Source organism: Elephantulus edwardii, unplaced genomic scaffold (assembly GCF_000299155.1).
Source record: "Elephantulus edwardii isolate Elephantulus edwardi_28Jun2011 unplaced genomic scaffold, EleEdw1.0 scaffold00013, whole genome shotgun sequence".
NCBI lineage: Eukaryota > Metazoa > Chordata > Mammalia > Macroscelidea > Macroscelididae > Elephantulus > Elephantulus edwardii.
This window is the reverse complement of record NW_006399763.1, coordinates 5470307-5484026: the sequence shown is the minus strand read 5'-3', so window position 1 is coordinate 5484026 and position 13720 is coordinate 5470307. Positions and strand designations below refer to the sequence as shown.

The 13720-nt window shown below is 38.7% G+C and overlaps 1 protein-coding gene across 1 annotated transcript in view; it reads left to right on the top strand.

The window, feature by feature from the left end:
• Nucleotides 1–13720, top strand: part of AIM1 (absent in melanoma 1) — a 308315-nt gene that overhangs the window by 271545 nt on the left and 23050 nt on the right. The window contains exons 9-15 of the mRNA XM_006881177.1: nt 1956–2082; nt 4651–4686; nt 5349–5503; nt 6066–6192; nt 6294–6439; nt 12248–12374; nt 12584–12616. Coding sequence (XP_006881239.1) covers nt 1956–2082; nt 4651–4686; nt 5349–5503; nt 6066–6192; nt 6294–6439; nt 12248–12374; nt 12584–12616 — 751 coding nt within the window. The remainder of the gene's footprint in view (nt 1–1955; nt 2083–4650; nt 4687–5348; nt 5504–6065; nt 6193–6293; nt 6440–12247; nt 12375–12583; nt 12617–13720) is intronic.

The following is a 13720-nucleotide window of genomic DNA, read 5'->3' as shown; positions in this document are numbered from 1 at the left end:
GATGATCTTTTCTGCATACAGAATACATCCACAGAATCCTTCTTCCTATGTACTTACAATTGATTCCTATGATATTTTGGATAAGTATTCATACTTACTTCAGGGTCAGCTGTGAGTCAGTTCTAACTCTATGGTACATAACAACAACAGGGAAGATAGTGAGGTTTCATCTTACATACTCTGAACGTCTTACCAGGAGGACCCAGTCTCCTTAGACTAAGGAAATAATGCTTAGTAAAGTAGAGAGTCAGTGAAAAGAGAGAGAGACCCTCAATAACATGGATTAGCATAGTGGCTGCAACAGTGAGGTCAAACAGCAGGGGTTGTCAGAATGGTGCAGGACAGAGTAGGGCTTCTATCTATTATATACGGGATCATTAGCCAGAACTAATTCAAAGAAAACACAGTGAGGGGTATGGGGCTTCAGTAGCCCTGACCACAGCAGTATCAACAGCTAACAAACTCATAAAATGGTGAGCTATTAAAAAACTTAAAAATCTGCACACCCATGTTTATTGCGGCTTTGCTCACAATAGCAAAGAGCTAGAAACAACCCAAGTGCCCATCAACAAATGAATGGATAGGGAAGCTCTGGTATATTCACACAATGGAATATTATGCAGCACTGAAAACAAGGAACTCATGAAATACTATGCTAAGTGGATGACCCTAGAGGACATTATGCTGAGTGAAATATCTCAGTCACAAAAGGACAGATATTGCATAGGGCCACTATTGTAAAAGAGGACTGACATTGGGGTTGAGGGAAGACAGAGAAGAAGGGGAGGAATGATGTATACTGCATTGCAACAGATGAGGGAGAGAACTGTTTAAAAGGGATGTATGATTAGGTATTATTGTCATGCCAGGAGTCCAGAATGAAGGCTGCACAGCACAGTAGATTTTGGGGGAGGGATTGCATAGCAATGAAAGTTTTCCTTTTACTCATCAAGGAAAAAAGTGAATTGGGGAGTTGGGGGACAGGGAGAAAAGTGCAACAATGAATGACTGGAAACCCTAAGTCTCTATAAACTTTCATTAAAATTAATAAAAAGAAACCCACAATAAAACTTAAAAATCAAACTCAAGAATAGCTTATTATAGCCTGGAAACACGCATTCCTGCAAACACTTAAAGTCCCTGAAAACACTACTGTGTACTAAGTAAGGCTCATTCTTAAGGACCCTGTCCATCTGAAAATTGCCAACCTAGGAACCTAGTTCTGAAATCTGCTTGGATAAGTCCTCCCTTTGGTGCTTACAACTGGATGGCCTTGGGCAACATACTTAACCCTATGTGTAAAAGCAGAACAATAATATTCTTTCCTTACAGCATTGTTGTGAGGATTAAATGAAATTCAGGGTGGCATTCCTTATATGGGATAGGTAGATGTTAGCTGTGGTTATTAATTTTCATACTGTGACTAATGATTAGGTGGAACACCCTATTCTTTGGTTACAAATGAGGCGTTACCTTTAAAAGCAAAATGATGGCTTCCTAGCTAGGGCCTTTCAAATGCATGCAGTGCAGTAAGATCACTGCCATTGGAATGGCCATGAAAAACACACCTCTACTTTGAAACACATGGAGTCACTGTGACCTGGAGTCACCGTGACCTGGAGTCAACTCAAGGAGTCAAGGAAGCTAGTTCAAGATCTACTTTTATTACTTGGAGGTGATAGGAACTTTCCATTCAGACTCAAATAAGAATATAAAATTAATTATACAAAATCAGCCAAGGAACAAGGCATAATTATCAAGAAAAGGAGCAAATAATGACTTGTTCACCTTTGGGTTGAACATCATCCTAATAACAAGAGTAGCCATAGATGTTTCCACCCACATCTTCCCCTGTTCTTTTTCCCTCGAGTCATTGAGGGTCTGTGTCCCAGAGAGGAACAAAAACGGAAGTAAATGAATTGTCTCCATTTCTTTCTTTCCTGGGTGTTTTATAGATGGCTGATATATGAAGATCCTGGATTTCAGGGTATCCCTTTCATCCTTGAACCTGGTGAATACCCTGATTTATCCTTCTGGGACACAGAAGAAGCCTACATTGGATCCATGCGGCCTCTGAAAATGGTAACAAGGAAGCAGGACAATGTGTCCCTGGATTACTTGCTACCTTGATATTGATAATTCACAGGACATGACTTTGAAACAAAAAAGCTGACTTATCTTAGGTCCCATTAGGGTGGGACTATGACTGGACAGAATCAATAGAAAGAATAACTTGTCACAGATCAAAAGGTAGATAAGACAGTGTCCTTTACCCCCAAGGCATTCTCCACTTTATGGAGAAAGAGCTGTGTGCACAAAGCTTCAGCTATGGTAGGTGTAGCAAGTGACGGCGGTGAAGAATTAAGCATTTATGGGAGGAAAAAACCAAGAAGAACGAGAACTAAGTTTCAACTTGTAGGTAATGCAACAGAGAAGGAATAATTAGGAGAGCTTCATAATAAGTTCTGTTGACTCACCTAAAAAAAGTGAGTGAATTACTTCAGCTGGAGACATCAGAGGATGCACTGCATGAGCAGGGACTCCCGTGAAACCAGGTGTCAGAGATTCACGACTCCCTGTGCGCAGGGCAGAACGTACAGCATGTGCTTGTCAGGGGCTGATTTTCGCTACATTCAGGCCAACGCTTTCTTTTTTTCCCCGCCTAAGACTTTCTTTCTTTTGAGGCATCTACCTCTGTGTGTTGGAAGCAGGGTCGGCATCCACTTCCTAAACAACATGCCTCTGGAAACTCTATGAACTTTGATAAATGTTGATAGTTATAGAAAGGCTTCAGGCCTTTAGTTCATAGGGTTGCTATGAGTCATGCTCAACTCGAAGGCAATCAACAACAACAACAACCTCTGTGTGAGTTCAAACCTCCAACTTTTTGGTTGTTGTTGTTATGTGCTGTCGAGTCACTTGCGACTCATAGCGACCCTATGTACAACAGCCCTAAACTCTGTTCTGTCCTGTGCCAATCACACTGTCTCCAACACACCCATCCCGATTACCCCAGTCAGTAGCAGTTGAATGTATTAACTATACCTCTCGGGGCATAGAGTAGGGAAAGAGCAGTGCATGAGACTGAACCTGTTCATCATGACCACGCTAGACTAGGTGGCAGTTCGGGGGCTACAAATGAATGTTGTCCTGCTGAGTATCAGTTCAAGAGAGGGGCCTTGTGCGTCCTCTGTCTTATCATTAAATGTGACTTTGCTCTTTTCCTGCCTCTCCTGAGACTATAAGCTTCAGGAGGGCCCCGTTTGCCTCTGCCTTGCTCCCCTGGTCTGCACTGCATCACAGTGGTTGTTCACCCCACACTCACTACATGAGTGGAGCTCCTGCTACGAACACATTTTTGTAAACTACATAGTTATCTTTGGAGTCAATTGGAGGCAAATCAGTTTGGAAATTTTTGTCTTAATTTTACCCTTTAGGCCAAAGCTTTTGGTTTAATTACCAATGAGTTTAGTGGTATTGATGCAAAAAAAAGTTTGTTTTTTTTTAAAAATTTTTTTTAAGATTAAATTTCAGATCATTTTGCCAGCATTTTGAATGTATTAAAGAAGTGCCCTAGGTTTTGGAAGCAGTTTTTAATGATTTATAAAACTATTAAGCTTATGACAAGGAAAAAGATTACTTTCGCAAGAGCATGTGCTTGCTTGTATAAGCACTGGAAATTCAGCCACATTTCTTTACAATTAGTTTATTCAGTGCATTTGAGCACCTTTTGGCTCTATTTTGTTTAAGAGCTACTAAGGATAAATTGAAAGACAGAGATTGTGAAAATAGGGCAGGACAGCAAGGTACTACTCTATCCTTCAGTGGAGTTCTGTGAGCTGTCATTAACTCAAGAACCTAACAAGAACAACAAAGATCTATTGATGAAATAGATCTTTCTGACTATCCAACTGATCATTTTAGTTCTTAGCTTGATATTTTTCACACAATTCCTTTGTCTTTGGTTATGTTCAGTGAGTTTGGGGGAGGAGAAGATTTAAACATATTTTTTTATGATTTAAGTATATAACAACACCCCATCCTTTGAGATGTTTCAGATTTTCTCAGTTAGTTTACCAATTATTTCAACCCTCCTCAAGATCTGACTGTGAACTTGTGTAAACTTTAACAAGTTTGTAGTCTGTTGATTACAAAATCAAATGCCTCCAGGATCCAGCAGAAAATGCCAGTGAGTAAACTGCTTGGGAGTTCAGCTGAGGGAGTGGTGAAGGGGCAGACTAGGACCTGTGACCGCTTAGGGACACAGCCTTCTGTAGGTGCAGAAAGTGGTGTTGACTGCTTGTGAGAACCTGAGCCCACTGACGTCAAATCTTAGGACTGCTTTCCCAAAGGAACCAGAAATAAGTATTTTCATGAGAAATTTTCTGAGTTGAAAAAAAGAAAAACCAGTGGGTCAAAGGACTCACAGACCAATGGCGTGTGTGGCTCGCTCTCGACCGTCTTCCTGATGTCTTCATCTGCCCTGTTGAAATGTTAAAATCCTCTCACAATAATTAAAACAAACTGGAACTTCTGGATTTAATTACACGCTGAGGTTCAACGGCTTACCACCAATTGCTGTGGGTAATACAAAGCGGTGTTATATCAATGAAAATCCATTTTTCTTACAGTGTTCTTTTAACTCTTTAGGGTGGCCGTAAAGTTGAATTCCCTACAGATCCGAAGGTAAAAGGAAAAAAAAAGTATTTTCTGTTTCATTCTCACTCTATTTCTGGGACTGTAATACTAGTGTTGCTTCAGATATAAGCCTCCCCCAAACAGAACTGCAGCCAAAAAGTTGCTACAGCTTGCACATGCCATCATCCAGGCAGCAGCTCTCACCAGCAGCCGTGGCTGAAATGCTCAGTGCCGTGTAACTTCCAACATTGTGGTTGTATCTAGTAACTATTGAGTCTGCTGCTGTTTGTGCTTAGGAAGGATATTTCCCCCCCTTTTCTAGACAAGCTTAGCTCCTACTTAAAAATGCTGTTTCTGCAATCCCTATGGCTCATGTTCGTACCACGTACTTTGATGTTATGGTTCATTTAGTATTCAAAAGCAACTTTAGAACACTTTTTAGTTTCTTAGTTTTGCTTAAATCCTAAATATCAGTTTTCTAGACAGAGAACAAAGCCCAATTCTTTTGCAGCTTACCTTTTGAACATTGGCTTTGGGCTATACCACAACAGGGAAAAGAGAGATTGATATTTAGAGAGTATAAGCTTTTTCTAGTTAATGTTTAAAAATCTGATTAGAACATTTTAATTTATGGTCTAGGCTTGGTGGCATTAAATGACCAGTTTAATTTGCTTTGCATAAACTTCTGGTGTATCTCATTTCCATTACAGGTTGTTATCTATGAAAAGCCTTTCTTTGAAGGAAAATGTATGGAACTAGAAACAGAACTATGCAGCATTGTTACAGAAGGTGAAAAAGAAGAAACAGCTGTGGAGGATGGCTTGCCACTCATGACAGTGGGGTCTATGAAAGTTCTCAGAGGCATGTAAGTAGATGGAGGTAACCACACTGTGAGGGGTAAGAGTTATATCCATGTTCTTCTCAGCTCTTTGGGATCAGAATTTGAGGGGCTAGTTTGGGCTAACAAGGCCAATGATAAATGGGCCCATCAAAATTGTTTATTATTAAGTAGCAACTTGCTTTTTAAAGTTATGATGATCTCATTTTTCTATTTAATGGATCATATGCATTTCCTTTATAAACAGACACTGAAGTTGGCCTTGTATGAAATAGGCAAAAATTCATCCTATTTCATTACTATTTGAAGAAGATATATCCATTTTACCTTCTGAAGTTCTTTTCATTTAGTTCTTACTAAATGTACCTAACCACACACCCATTCATGTACAGAAATTATAAATGTTTCTTAGTTGGTTCCCCCCCCCCAGGCTTTGGGTTATTATCATGTTTTAGGGAGGAGTTGTGATCATAATGCTTTAATCTATGTCTGACTATAACTATTTATATTTGTTAATGAAACTAATGTATATGTGGGGGGAGATGAACCCTATTGAAAGCACCTACTTCTTCATGCTATTTCATTGCAGCTGGGTTGCCTATGAGAAACCTGGATTTACAGGTCATCAGTATTTGCTGGAAGAAGGCGAATATAAGGATTGGAAGGACTGGGGAGGTTACAATGGAGAACTTCAGTCTTTACGACCTATACTAGGTGTAAGTTAAAGAAAAGTGTTTGGCTTAATACTTGGGCTTTGTTGTTATTTGTTTTAATAATAAGCGGCAAACCTTTGATTAACATTTTTTTTTCTCACTAGGATTTTTCAAATGCTCACATGATAATGTACAGTGAAAAAAACTTTAGCTCTAAAGGGTCCAGTATTGATGTATTGGGAATTGTTGCCAACTTAAAGGAGACTGGATATGGAGTGAAGACACAGTCCATTAACGTACTGAGTGGAGTGTAAGTGGAATACCATAAACTGGATTTCAACCAGGAGTTTTATCTTGATTTATGTTAATCTAATAGAGTTATTGTTGTTATGTGCTATTGAGTCACCTGCAACTCATAGTGACCTACAACAGCCCTAAACCCTAATCTATCTAGTGCCAATCTTATTGCCTCTGACACACCTACTTCCATTACCCCAATCACTAAATCAATCCATCTCATTGAGGGTCTAATAGAGTAGCTTATGCAAAATAGTCATTCAATAACAACTATCTCTATAGTTACAGAATAAAACAGACACTTGATATCTATGGACATGTTTTTACAAGTGCTTTTAAAAATCATTTTCATATAATCTTTTTAAAAGTCTCTAAGTTTGGGTGCCTATGTCTGAACCAGACACTTTAGTCAGGGGGATGATCATGCCTGGGTTATAGGCCTATCCCTGGACTGAGCTAAGAGTTCAGCCCCCTAGGAACCCTGTGGATATGTCCGGTGCTAGAGGGTCCCCAGGATTATCAGAAGGGGTGGAGATAGATACCTGAGGGAGGACTGTTACAGAGCTACATTATTCTTTTTCTTTTATCTAAACTAATATTTGAACTAATTTTTTATTCATGAGAATATTCTAGGTGGTTAAATTAAATCACTTTTATATTGGTGCTGTTGAGAACGTGTGATGTTAGGTTTTCAATGTCATATGTTTATTAGAGTTTATTTGGATCATCCAGCCTAAAGTAGGTGGTATTTTGTGTGGTCTCCCAAGGGAATCCTGCTATTTGAAGGAGACCTACAATATACTGTGTTTGCCGTGATCACTAACTTTTTGTGTAAGACATTGTATGTGGTGCCGTCTTGGCAGAATGACACCATGCTGACTAGAAAATGTCTCTCTACTTGGTTCTGTTATGGAGTCCGAGCAGCTACTCACAAAAATTATGCTATGGCAGAAGCTTCTAAATTGTGGTTGTGTGTCTACATTATTGTATATAGCCTTAAAAGTTATTTGGGAACAAACAGTAACCAGCTCAGTCAAGGGAAACAAACAGCTGTACAATTTGAAACTTACCACATGTTCTGGTGCCATTAGTCAGAGCCCAGTCATCCATGCTAGGAAAGGAAGTATAAGGTACTAGGAAGAGTTCCCTTTGACTAGGTATGCAGGTTATACTGACAGAAAAGCTAGAATTCTTTGGCTCTGACCCCAAATCAAACTTATTTCCCTTTTACCTACCAATTGCAGACTTAAAATCTGTTTCCTTTATAAAAACATTTCTGTGCTTCTATTTTTAGTTGCATTTCAGCCTTAGGTGGTTTTCTGGGTGTAGCAGTTGTTGCTGGTGTTGTTGAGGGAAGGAAGTTGAAAGGAGGCATGTGGGCGTACACGCACATACACCACTTCCTTTTCAAATCTTTATCCGCAGTGGTTGTGGCTTCTGTGTTTATCAGGGCCAGGGGCTCTGGCATACTTCCTTCGGTTGATCATTTGACAAATATTTATTGAGGTCTCTAAGGTGCAAAGTATTATGTTATGTCCTTAAACAAGCTACATTATTTATTTAAAATGAAATTATTGCTACACAGGAGGTAGGATTGAACCCTTTGGGAATCTACAGAAGGGAGAGATTTCTTTCCAGTCTGGAAAAGAGAAATGTTTATAGTGGAACAGGCTTGAAAGACAGGAAAGTTTAAGTGTTCCAAGGTAAGGAAGACTAATGTATCATTTCAAAGAAAAATTATTTTAATCCTATTCTAGTGATTTTCCTCCTGTAGGCAGATAAGCAGTTTTGTTTACTTATTTCTTAGTGTGTAATTTGACATTAGGAAAAACATTTTTAAAATTCTTGTTCTGTGGGAGTCTCCTCCAGCAAGCCCACGGTCACATGGACACTAAACTTCTTACAAAGCAGCCTGGGTGGCTCAGTGCTTAAAGCTGATCCACAGGAGAAAGATGTGGCAGTCGCTTCCTCAAAGGTTGACAGCTTTGGCAAAGCCCATGAAGCAGTGCTAGTTTATCCTGTAGGGTTGCTGTGCATCAGAAGCGGCTCACCAGCAGTGGGTACAGGTAAAATGATTACGAGCTGTGAAGCAGAAACCAACCTAAGGCAGATGCTCATGAGTGGAACCACTGAGGTGTGAGGAACCACATTCCATTTCTTATTGGAACATCAAAGGAAATTCCTTCACACAGCCCTAGTCACCATTTGTTTTCTAGTTTCATGCTGTACTCTAGCTCAAATAGCAGAAACTGGGATTCTCCCCAGTCACCCCCAAAAAACCAGCAAAAAACTAAACGTAGTAAAATATTTTAGAATTCAGATAAAAAAAAAGAAAAAATTAAAAATTCTTACTCTTATCCCCTCCACACAAGAGCCAGTTTGCACTGCTGCCTTTAGCATCTGAGCATTTATGGCACCAGGCTGGGACCTGTTAATGCTTGTATGCCTTCCCCCACAAACAGTCGTATAAGCAAAGAAGTGTTGATTCACATGGGCAGAGTAGATTAGGCAAAGACAAGGGGGAATTTTCTTCTTATGAGTCCTAAAGTAGACTCTAGATCATAGATACACAAGAGAATCTCTGGTCTGGGTTTTGGGTAATAGTCATGGATGAATCATCTAGGACTGTAGCTTAGAAAGAAAAGACTACTACTGTCATTTCAAGTCATATCTTACCCAGTACACTATTTTTTCTGTTTTAGAGAACCAGCCAGGCTACCTGAGTATTTACTTAAAAATAATTTTCTTAGTCTTGTATGGAAATATAGTTCCCACACTTGATAGTTTTTTTTCCCCCCCCAAAAAAAGGAATGAGATGATGCTTTCTCCAGGTTTGTTCAGTTACTGCTCTCTCTCTCTTGTGTATTCAGTCTGTCCCTCCTCACGGGTTTCTCACCCTCCTGGTCAGCATCCTCATATCTCCACTGGGCTTAAGTCCAAGGATCAAACAAAAAGGCCTTTAGCCAAACTCTGCTCTTCTCTAACCGTGTTACAGACCCAGAGTCCTACCAGGGGCTCTTTTTATGGTATTGCTTAGATCTTAATAGACAGATGCCTTTCCCCACAGAGCAGTGCTTCACGTGTGTCTGTATTGCCCTTGCTTCCCTTCATACTCTGTGACAAGCCAAAGGCCGGTTATCAGAGAAAGCACTCCCTCATCCCCTCACATCACAGTCTCATGTGAATGCTGTGATCTTGCCCAACCTCCTTATTCACAAAGGAAACAACATTTCACAAAGAGTCAATGACCTCTTCAAAATCATCTGAAACTCAATGTCAGAGCCACAGATAGAACCAGATCTCATAACTTTTATCTCACAGTGTTTAATGAATAAATAAAAAACCAAAGCCAGTTGCTATGGCCTGGCTTAGCAGTAGAGTTTAACTGTGTTTCTTAGACTTAGATCAACTTTCAGAAGTGGATTGCCAGGCATTTCTTCCAGTGTGCCTCTAGGTAGACTGGAACATGCAACCTTTTGGTTAGCGGCTGACCAGGTTAACCATGTGCGCTCTCGGAGAGCCTGATTTTTAAAATTGCTAGTAAAGATTGGATAGTGAGGGAGGGACACTGTTTTCAGAAAGGGTTATGTCTACTATTTGGAGTCATTTCTCCATTCAGATATTTAGTAGCTACAGATATTACTGTCACAGGCTACTTAACACTTTAGATCTTTGCAGTGTTCTTTGTCATTTCTAGCAATTATAGTCATACTTGAGTATTCATTTTAAAGGAAGCCTTTTTGGTAGAAAAATCATAATCTTTTCTAATTATGGAGTGTCTAGGCTTGTTTAGGTGTGGTTTACTAGAACCATACGTAAAGTTGATATAAATGATTATAGTCAGAGGTGACAAAGAGAATAGAGACTGGGGAGCCTCAGGAGACACAGTTCAGTCATTGATATTGCAAGTAAAATTTTGCTGAAGAGAATGTAAAAATTGCTGGAGTGCACCCTCAGTGAACTACCAGAAATCCAAGCTAAATTCAGAAGATTTGGAATGAACAATATCATTGCTGACATCAAGTGTATAGTGCTGAAAGCAGAGAAGGCTAGAATGATGTTGTCATTGTTGTTGTAATTGTGTACCATCAAGTGAAATAGAACCATAGCTGACCCTCCAGTGGATTTTCAGAGGCCATAAATCGCACAGGAAGACATTGCCCATCTATCTCCCACAGAGCAACTGGTGGATTCAAATGAGTGCTTTTCCATTGATAGCACATGATGATACCTGGGCTTAATTGACTATGCAAAGATATTTAGCTGTATAGATCAGAACAAACTCTGGATGACACTGCAAGAATGCAAATTCAAGAACACTGGATTGTGCTCATGTAGTACCTGCAAGTAGACAAAGGAACAGATGTTTGAACAGAATGGGGTGGGGGGGGGTACTGCCTGGTTTAAAATCAGGAAATGCATGCATCAGGGTTGTATACTTGTACCATTTTTATTCAATTTTTGTAACACTCAAACTCATTAGCACTGAGTCAGCTATAAATTGCACAGGAGGAGATTGCCCGTCTTTCTCCCACTGAGCTGCTGATAGACTGGAACAGCCAGAGCGACACAGCATTTAGGTTAGCTGTGAGTTCTCTTGGACTTTGCCACCATAATTCTCAATTTGGATGCCATCTTGGGGACTAAAATGTGTCCAGTCCAAGCCGTGGAGACTGAAGGAGGATTAATGCCTTTGAATTATTGTATTGGCAAAGAATATTGACTATTACAGACTACTAGAAGAAGAAACAAATCTATCTTGGAAGAATGTGGCAGGAGTGTTCTTTAAAAGTCAGGAGGGTGGGAATTCTTCTATTTTGGATATGGTTTTAAGAGGGACCTTATCGAAATGTCCAGGGAGAAGGACATAATACTTGGTTAATGAAAAATCTCTGTGAAATGGACTGACAACAGTGGTTGCAGTAGTGATCTCAAAAAATAACAAAAATTGTGAGGATACTGTAGGACCAGACATTGTTTTGTTCCATTGTACCCAGGATTGTTATGAGGTGGAAACGACTTAACAGCACCTAACAAGAACATAGATTCATAGGTATTATTCTAGCTATGAATTATCTGAGGAGGTAAGAAGTAGGAGCTCTGGGTTGCACAGTGGTAACAAGCACTTGACTGCTAATCAAATGATTGTCAGTTTGAACCCGTCATCTGCTCCATGGGAGAAACATGTAGTTGTCTGCTTCTATAAAGATCTGCAGTGCTGGAAACCCTTTGGGGTAGTTTTATTCTGCTTTACCTGGCTGGTATGAGTTACAATTGACTCAAACAGTAGTGGGTTAGATACTAAGTAATATGATAGAAATGAAATTATTTTTATTTCTTACTCCAAAGACTATTTTTGAATAGAAAATAGAATCTATAGACTGATTCCTTTGGGGTTTTCCCTGTTCTGCTTTTAAGTCACGTAAAGAATAAAGGAAAGCATTCCAAAAGATATTTGTTTTTTACTGCTTCTGTTACATTTTTCAATTGTATAATTTTGAACCATCTGTTTGAAACAAGGTTTTAGTCACTTAGATGCAACTTTTTTTCCAATGTGCTTTGCTATTTAATAAACACTGTTTCTTGTAAACTTTCTCTGCTAGATTATTTTAATGCTAGTAATGAAAAGAATTGCTGTTAATAGATTACTAAAGCAAATTGGTCTTGAGAGAGTAATAGCAAACCAGAAAAATTAGTAAAGCTTGTTAGAAAAATAAGGAAAAAATTTTATTTATGATAAATGCTTACCAAAGTATATTCAATAACTTTATTTTACATGCAAAATATGAATCTTAACAAGTGATTATTTTTATTTCTTTAGATGGGTGGCATATGAAAATCCAGATTTCACTGGAGAACAGTATATACTGGATAAAGGCTTTTATACCACTTTTGAGGACTGGGGAGGCAAAAATTGTAAGATCTCTTCTCTTCAGCCTATCTGTTTGGTAAGAAGTTATTTTGTTTTACCTGACAATCTTTAACTGAATTGTGGATTGCCTTAATAGAATACTTCTAATTATGTAACTCCTAGTGATTACTATGGAAATATTTTTAACTTATGCTTAACAGTAATTGCTCTTTTTTTGGAAGAAGAGAGTTGTTCAAAATTCTACCCTACTCATTTCCTTTTCTCTTCTTTTTAAAAAATCATTAGGATTCTTTCACTGGCACAAGGAGCCAAAATCAGGTAACTTTAAAAATATTCTGCTATAATTATGGAACTTACATTTGAAAGCCAAATTTATATAGAAACCATCAGATTTTTGTGATATTTTTTAGTTTTACCTACTTTAGTGCATGAAAGCATAATTACATTTTTAAAAATTGAGGTCAGATTTGCTTTAAACTGAATTATCAGCACTCTGGCGTATGTCTAAATTGTTATTGTTGCTATTTAGCTCCATTCCATGTCTAAACATTTCCTATATTAATATATAAAAGTGAACTTCCTATCATCACATGGAGTCAGTTTACATTAAGGTACTAAGATAAGCATTTCACATAATAGCATATAGTCATTATGATAAATAGAACGATAAATTTCCATATTTGCTGTGTCTGCATTAGACATACATTTTTACAGTCTTGGAAGCCTTTTGAGTGGTGACTCCCTGTATCACCTGAAGTGTTATAGATATTATTTAAACTTTTTAATGGTGGTGGTCACACAGCCTTAATTATAGAGGCACAAACTCCATGCTAGCCTCTTTTATTGGCAAATATGTCTACAGCCAGTGAAGATTCTAATAAGTCAGCAAATATCTTCCATTGAAAAGGAAGAATACCATACTACATGTTTGCAAAAATAGAGCTTATTATCCGTGAGGAATAATTCCTTTTGGTCACAACAAAGTTTTAAAGTGCTCACCCACATTCTATAGAAAACTCTGCTTTCTATTATTGAGTTGTCGTTTGATGTCTCTGGATTAAATAGGCATGAATAGTGTAGCCAAGGTGTTTCTAGTTGGCCAATTAGTGTAAAAATAGAAAATCAGGGTGGGGGTAAGACTGAGAAAAACTGGATAAATTGTGACTACTGCACTGAAACAGATGAGGGACTGAATAATTTAAAAGCAATGTATAATAGGGTATTATGGTTATCACAAGAGTCCACAATTAAGGTTGCATAGTGGAATATACTTGGGGCAGTGGAAGGGGTGCGGGGGGATTGTGTACCAGGGAGGGAGTCTTTTACTTTTGAAAGAGAGGAGCGAACTGCGGGGTGGGGGGAGAGGGCTGGGCAGGGAGAGAAGTGCAGCAATGAATGAATGGAAATCCAAATTCTCTGTAA